The 7,432-nt window shown below is 39.7% G+C and overlaps 1 protein-coding gene across 1 annotated transcript; it reads left to right on the top strand.

The window, feature by feature from the left end:
• Positions 1 to 5,093: 5,093 nt before the first annotated feature.
• Positions 5,094 to 7,337, top strand: mul3 (mitochondrial E3 ubiquitin protein ligase 3). The gene is made up of 5 exons (XM_068738207.1): positions 5,094 to 5,181; positions 5,313 to 5,437; positions 5,540 to 5,627; positions 5,724 to 5,844; positions 5,929 to 7,337. The coding sequence occupies exons 2-5, from the start codon at positions 5,321 to 5,323 to the stop codon at positions 6,419 to 6,421; spliced, it is 819 nt and encodes a 272-aa protein (XP_068594308.1). The 5' UTR covers positions 5,094 to 5,181; positions 5,313 to 5,320; the 3' UTR covers positions 6,422 to 7,337.
• The last annotated feature ends 95 nt before the right edge of the window (positions 7,338 to 7,432 follow it).

The raw sequence follows: 7,432 nt of genomic DNA, 5'->3' as shown, positions 1-7,432 counted from the left end.
GCTTGAACAACCATCGAGTAACCAATGAAAGATCCTCTGTGGACGTTGATCAGGTGTAAACAGCAGGTAACTACTGTTGGCGACTGAACCTCTGTCTCATTTTCTATAGTTTGTTTGTGATAAGCAACCATGTTATCATGTAATGTCACAGTTACTTTCCAATGGTGGAAAGTAACTCCATTTAATCAAGTGCTGTACAGCAGCCAACTTAAGTGCAATATGAGGTACTTGTATTTGACATACGTATTTCAGTTTGATACTACTTTACACAATTCAGGGGCAAATATTATATGTTTGATGCCGTTACTTATTGAACAGCTATTTAGTCAATGTACAGATTATAGGAATTTAAAAGTTATAAAACACAGTTTAGATATAGATTAAACCAGTGGTTTCCTCGCTTTTTGACTTATGTGTTTGGTGGGGCCCCTAGTTATGTTTCTGATGCCCATGAGTTGTTTATCTTTTACCCCTCTAGTTTCAAACGGTTTAATTGAAAAAAACAAAAACAACTTTCAAGGCCTAAACAGAAGGAAAATTATTTAAATCAAAACAGGAACTCAAATTTGTTCTGCAGATTTTTTTTCCCTTGTGTCCTCTTGCCATATTCACGGTGTGACCATTTTCAGGGGCCCGACCCACAGTTTGAGAACCACTGGACTGAACAGTCTACAACAGTAAAAGGCTACTTATACTTGACACATCAGCAATCAACAGTGCAGCTGAAACAGGGAAGCAGATGTAGATTTTTTAGACTCTATCCCCTAAAACTGCCATGAAGTTGAGGCAACACAAACATGACTGCATCTATAGATGAGGTCATCCGCTGCACTTCACTGTGAATTAACATCGACAGTCTGACAAACTAAGAGAAAGACGCCATTAAGATGTATTTTTTTATTAATGGCTCAGACCATATAGAAGACCATAATGTAGTGGCACGCAATAAAAATCTGTTTCTCTCACTTGGCTCTCGTACATGGAGCTGGTCATAGCTGACACACTGCTCTCAGATAAGATAATGCTGCTGTACAGTATATGCACTGAGGATGATACATGGTGCACACATGTTTGTGAAGTGGTTGCAGCAATGCCATGGAAAACAGAGAGTTGTAAAGCTCATAATTCATTGAAAGCGGTGTGGGAACACTGACAAAATATGTCTGGAAGTTGTGCATGGTGAAAAACAGGCAGCGCGTTTGTCTCCGGTCAGATGGTTGCTCTGCCATCAGTCAGTGTGCATAGTGTGAAGAGATGAGGGCTGAGTCATTTACTTTCAACCATGAGGAATACATGTTTCTGACAACAATGCTCTGAACCGGTCGTTGTTTCCCACACAGACTCCTCCAGTGGCAGCATGCTAGTCTGCTTTTACTCTCGACGGTTGACTCAGCGAGGCTTATGAAAGCTTTGATGGATGTCAGAATAACCCTCATCTGGGATAAAAGTTCATATTTGAGCTTTTTGAGTTCTTCTTGGATGACGCTTGTGGAATTTCAGGAGAGAACGCTCTTTTCCATCCCTGGCTTCTTGTGTTTATCCGTCTGTTGCTTTCTGAGGCCTGATCTGTATAAGCACACTTACTTCTAAGACGGAGCATGTTTTAACATTGCACAATTATAATACAGTCCAGAAGGAGTTAATTTGTTAGTAATGTCAGACATTAGGAGTACCTCACTCACAATAATTACCCAAATGTTTCTTATAGGTGTCGCTACAGCAAACATTTGACACCGCCAATGTTTGCCACTTTCTCATACTGGTGATATTTCTCTATTTGTCCTCTTTCTCTGCTCAAAACTATGGACGCTTTGCACAATCAACAACTTCTTCATGTTTGGTGCCATAAAGCAAGCGTACAACTTTTGACAATTAAAAATGTGATGCCAATTCAGAGGCTGCAAGGGTCTCATTGGTAGAAATCAAAGCATTATCGACTCAAATGAATGTGGGAAATATTTATTCTTGGTAATTGCTGCATACATTCTTAACGCTCAAGTAGAAACATAACGCCGCCCCCTCACAAGCTACCTGTGACATACATTCGAGTGACTACATAAATGTCTGAATTGAGCTTCAAGCTGTCAGTAAACATGCTAGATATTTTTAATGGAGGCAATGATGGTGGTTATGGAAGGTGCATCAAACTAAAATGGATGAGTTCACACTTGGTTTTAAATTTCAGATTAGAATTAGGTTTAGGTTAGAGTTAGAATAAGGGTCGGGCATTTAGTTGTGATGGTTAAGGTTTGGTTAACGGGGAATGCATATGTCAATCAGTGTCCTCACAAAGATATAAGTACAAGGTTTTCTGTGAATGTGTGTGTTTTTCCAAGGACACACAGTCTCCTTATGTCAAGGGCTGTTTGTGTGCTATGTGCATTTGTGTTAGTTATCCATTATTATTGGATAACTACAGATCCTATGCTACTCGTTCTCCATTGCCTTGAAATAATGTTATGCAAGTAGGGAAATAGTGCAGAAAAATAAATAAACATGAACATCCAGGCTGGCTGCTGTGAAGCATGTGCGTCTTTTCTCACTCATCGACGAGAGGAAGGGTGTGTGCATGTTTCAAAAGAAATATTAGAGAATTTAGAGCAGTCAGAAAGGAGAATTCAGGGACATTTTGTTTTGCTGATGAAATAAGAATAACAACCATTCATTAGACAAAGAGATTATGCCAGATTTTTCATTTACTCCTGATGTTCTGCTCTGTTCCGCATCAATCCATTGGTGAAGCCAGACTGTGCGTGTTGTGTGTGTCATCAGAGGGGTTTGTTCCATGCAGGTTTGCAGATGCTGGGGGCTGCACCAAGGTTGCACATGTTTGAGCGAAAGGTGTTCCAACAATGTCATTATTCTGAATTGAATGCCAGTTTGCTTTCAGTGAGCAGACAAGGACATATTTAAAGAAGAACGAATCAGGAGGGGCATTGAGTAACTATAAAGCAGCTCTAATGAAGGCATTCTTCAGTAATGTGTCTTCTCTCATCTCTTCTCCAGGCATCAGGGGTTTGAATTAAACTGTAAGTTTCAGAGATGCCTCTGAAGAGTCACTATTTGTGCACCAACAAAGGTCAAAACTACAGAATTTCCTGCAGTGCAGATACATTGTCAATATAGGCAACTATTTACACAGCCTGGGGAAAAATAGGGAGCTGGGAACAACAGTTGGACAAAGGCATCCAAATGAAGGGAGAAAATACGACCATGCATGTAAAACAGGTGTGTATTTACAGTCAAGCACTGTTTGCCAAGCGAACGGCTATTCAGTACACAGAGAGAGGCGGAGAAAAGGGAAGCTGGCAAAGTCTGTGACTCTTTACTTTGTGATGCATTGGTGTATAACTTTCGTCAACGCTGGCAACTTTCAGTAAAGACATAATCGGGAGATTAGTCACTTCAGTGTTCAGTTTGCTTAAGTGATCTGGACCTGTCTAGGGTGTTGTATGAGGTAAATCTGAGAGGTCATGAGATGATTAACAGGAGGGAAATAGAAGAAAAACAAACATCTGCTGTACCAAACTATTGTACATTATCTGCAACTTTTCCCGTATCTTGTGAAACACTGGATGGAATGATATCTTCAGGCAGCTAAAAGTCATAATAAAACAACCTGAGAGTGGAAAATCCTCCCGCTCACACCTCATAGACACATGCAGTCTGTTACAGTCTCCATAAATGACTCTGCAAATCATCCCGTTCATGACTACATCATTCAGATTGTCAACATTAAACAGTATGACAATAACAGGCAGTGAACCAACCAATAAAACTGGATATTACAGTCAAGGCAAATGTGATTTCATAACAAGTAAATGTACTGCATTCAAAATTATAGTTCAGTGAATGTACTTAAAGTATGAAGAGTAAAACATATTTAATATGCAGAGTTGACTCTGTCAGTGTTAATGTCATCTATTATTGATTTGTGCATAAAACAAGCTGCATTTTAATGTAACTGGTCGAATTGGCACACTTTCTAACTTATACTGCTATAATTTAATAAATAATAATGCATTATATTTCATAAAGTCATCATACACTTTGTATGTAAAATCTTAAGTGTACCTGCACAGCCATAGTCCACCCACACAGGTGTTCTCACTTGTTGCCTAATTAGACCTCCTGTCAGGACTGTGTACTTGCACCCATCACTAGTGTTGAGAGTTCGCTGACATCACGTAACTTCCAGTATCGCTCCACCTAACACCCACCTGACTGGAGGTCTAATCAGCCAAATTGAAAACACTTGTTTGCAGAGCCTTTAATCAGCAAAGTTACTCACTGTGTGCTTCAAATACATTTGGGTGGAGTATTTCCCTCTGAAATGCAGTGAAGTAGAGGTTTGACGTAACAAAACATGGAAATATTTAAGTAAAGTACTAGTACCTTAAAAAGTGGAGTACTTGAGTAAATGAACTGCTTTGACAATAGGCTACAGTAGGCTAATCACCTAGTGACCACTAGTTGTTCTTGTCCTACAAATTGCATTAATCCACATAGTATACTTGAATAAAATCTTTAGGTATTCTACACTACTTTATACTTCAAATACACAGAAAATTACCAAACATTTCAGAGCTATAGTTACATTTCAGATTGAGTTTTTAATATGTGATGGATGGTTACAAATTAAACTACCCAAAATATATGAAGTTGTAGAAATTAGTGTCACATCTTCCAACCACAACATTAAAGTAAGAATTACATTTTATATAGTAAATAGGGCTATGTGTACATTCACTCTTGTACTTCTAATTACATTAGTTTTCAATGCTTGTACTTAACAGTACTTTTATTCAAGTAAAATTCTGAATTATGGGCTTACCTGTATTAGTATAGTATAAATGATTTTAAAACATCTTCCACCACTGGTTTAAAGTGAGCGTGGGGAAATAGAGAGTTCACGTATCCTAACACATTGCTAGCATTACTAAATATTAAACTGAACGGTGTACATTTTAAGTGTGCAAGAAAGTGTTACGTATATCAACCATTGATGAACGCTGCCACCTGGTGGTCATAAATAAAGATATATGCTGCTAATTTCCTATTGGCTGATTAAACATGACGCAATGTGGGCGAACAAGGAAATGAAACCAACGTAATCTTTTGTTTTCCATTAATGTGACCCAATTGCAGGTGTGTTAAAGTTTTTAGCTGCTTGTTTAACAGGTGCGTTTCATTCCTTTATCTGATTATTCTTCACAAACACGCGGCGTAACTTCCACGCTGATAACTACAATTTGTACTGTAGTTTACTGTGACTTGTGTTGACCATAATATGTTGCTTCTTCCTGTTGCAGACACGGATATGGCTGACATTCCCATAAATCCGCTGGTTGTGATTGGCGTTGGCTCCAGCTTTGCCTTCTCCGGCCTTTTCTATCATTTGTACCAAGAGAAAAAAAAAGAACTGGAAAAGCTGAAGGCAAGTAGCCTACATCTTTGTTTGTGTCATGTATAAGTATTCACACAGCTTTAGTCTTGTAATAATCTATAAACACTTATTGTTTGTTTTTTCCTTTTTTAGGAAATACCCGTTTTCAAGCCAGATCAACATTTGGTCAGAGTGCTGAGAGCATCTCCCCACAAGCGACTTCAGTATGTTGCAGTAGAAGGTACAACCGTGTCTAGAATTAACATTTTAGTGAATGCAGTTTTGAATGGGATCAGTCACAGCTATTTTACAGTTTCCTGTTTCCTTCTGTTTTGAGGTCTGGTGCAGGCAGATGGGGAGCCTCTGGCCAGCCAGTTTATCCCACGATGCTTTGGTGTGATTCAGAAGATAGCGGTGGAGGAGCACTGGAAATACTGGAACTCCCTCACCAAGACATGGTGCTTTTAATCTACAGAGTAAAACCAAAAGAGTCTCTCCGTCAATCTACTAGCCTGTTAATAACAGTTTGATTATCTTTCCAGGAGTTCTCGGACAATGAACAGAAAAGAAACCAACAACTCGGTGCCTTTCAGTCTGGTCAGCCCTGGCGCCTACATGACTGACTTGTATGTGAAGATCCAGAACCCTCTGGAGGCCTCTGGGTGCTACCTGGACAGGGTTTATTACAATGTAAGACATGCTGAGGAGGGCCTGGTGAACGTGGTGCTGCAGGGCCTCAGCGGGGAGAAACCGGAGGCGATGGAGGAGAGCGAGGAGCTGCTGCGGGTGGGGAGCACCCTGACCGGTTTTGGTGAGGTGGTGCTGGAGGGGGGTCAGGTGATGAGGCTGCAGGCCCCGCAGGACGGACGCAAGTACATCCTGGAGCCCACTGACTACAGGAGCTTCATGAACAGGCACGAGAGATCGGCCAGCTTGTGGAAGACGCTGACCGCTGTTACGGGCATCACGGGGGCTTCTCTTCTAGCCAGAATTCTTTATGGCCTCGTGGGGAATCAGGACGACAGATCAAAGTAGGCCTGTAGACGTGGACGCTGCAGGTTCAACAGCTTAAATAGCTTTTTTTGGGTGTCCCAATACTGCCTCAGGTGTTTTACCTTGGATTCCACAGAACCGTCCTGACGCTAAGATAATTAGTCAAATATTGTCCGAAACACAGAAAGCACAACATTTTAGAAAATGCAACAAAACTGAAAACAAATTAACAAAACAGACATTTTACGAAAGAGACAACAATTCTTGTTTGAAATAAGACAGAACCCAAGTTGTCTTACATATTTTAAGTGTTTTATCCAGTGTTGATCTGTTTTTCTTCTCTGGGCCACCATACTTAATGGACCACTTTTTGAACCACATTGTTAGTATCTTGTTGAAGCTCTCTATACACCCAAATCCTACACCTGACAGTGTGACAGCTTAGTCTGATGAAGACAATAAAAAGGTCTTTAGGCCTAACAGAGTCCACTTTATAGGGGGGGTGAATGATACAAGATGAAATCCTCATAGGTCTAATGGTGCACAGCAGCACGTCAAACTGTGATAAGAAGACATAGCTCGAAACCTGATCCTGTGGCCTCTAAGCCATCTCTTATTTCTCCTGCAGTCATTGGGCCATAATTATTGTTAGAAGCATGTGACTCATTTGATGCAGGATATTTGACTTTATTCAATTTATTTGGAATTCAGAGCTACTTTATCAAGGGAACATTTTATTTTTGTAATGAAATTGTATATATATATTTTTTTTTTAAATATAATTAAAGGTGAAATCAGTAAGTTTAGGGAGTTATGTGGCGTAACCAATCATGTATTTTCACAATCTTTTGCTTTGATTGCAATATTTTAACTGTGAACCTGATATTTGATCACTGTAAGTCTCCAGTCATCATGTCCAGATGAGATGGAATTAAAATAAATTTTTTGGTGATTTTGACTGAATCTATTTAGCAGATATAATCTTCTACCTCTTAAATCATTGTGTTGACTGTTTAATGACTTGTAGTCACTGTTCGGCTTGTAGACAGAAGA

The sequence above is a fragment of the Cebidichthys violaceus genome, unplaced genomic scaffold (genome assembly GCF_023349555.1).
Source record: "Cebidichthys violaceus isolate CVI_PGR_0920_01 unplaced genomic scaffold, fCebVio1.0.p SCAF_8, whole genome shotgun sequence".
Taxonomy (NCBI): domain Eukaryota; kingdom Metazoa; phylum Chordata; class Actinopteri; order Perciformes; family Stichaeidae; genus Cebidichthys; species Cebidichthys violaceus.
The sequence above is the reverse complement of the archived record's forward strand: the minus strand, read 5'-3'. Positions and strand labels throughout refer to the sequence as shown.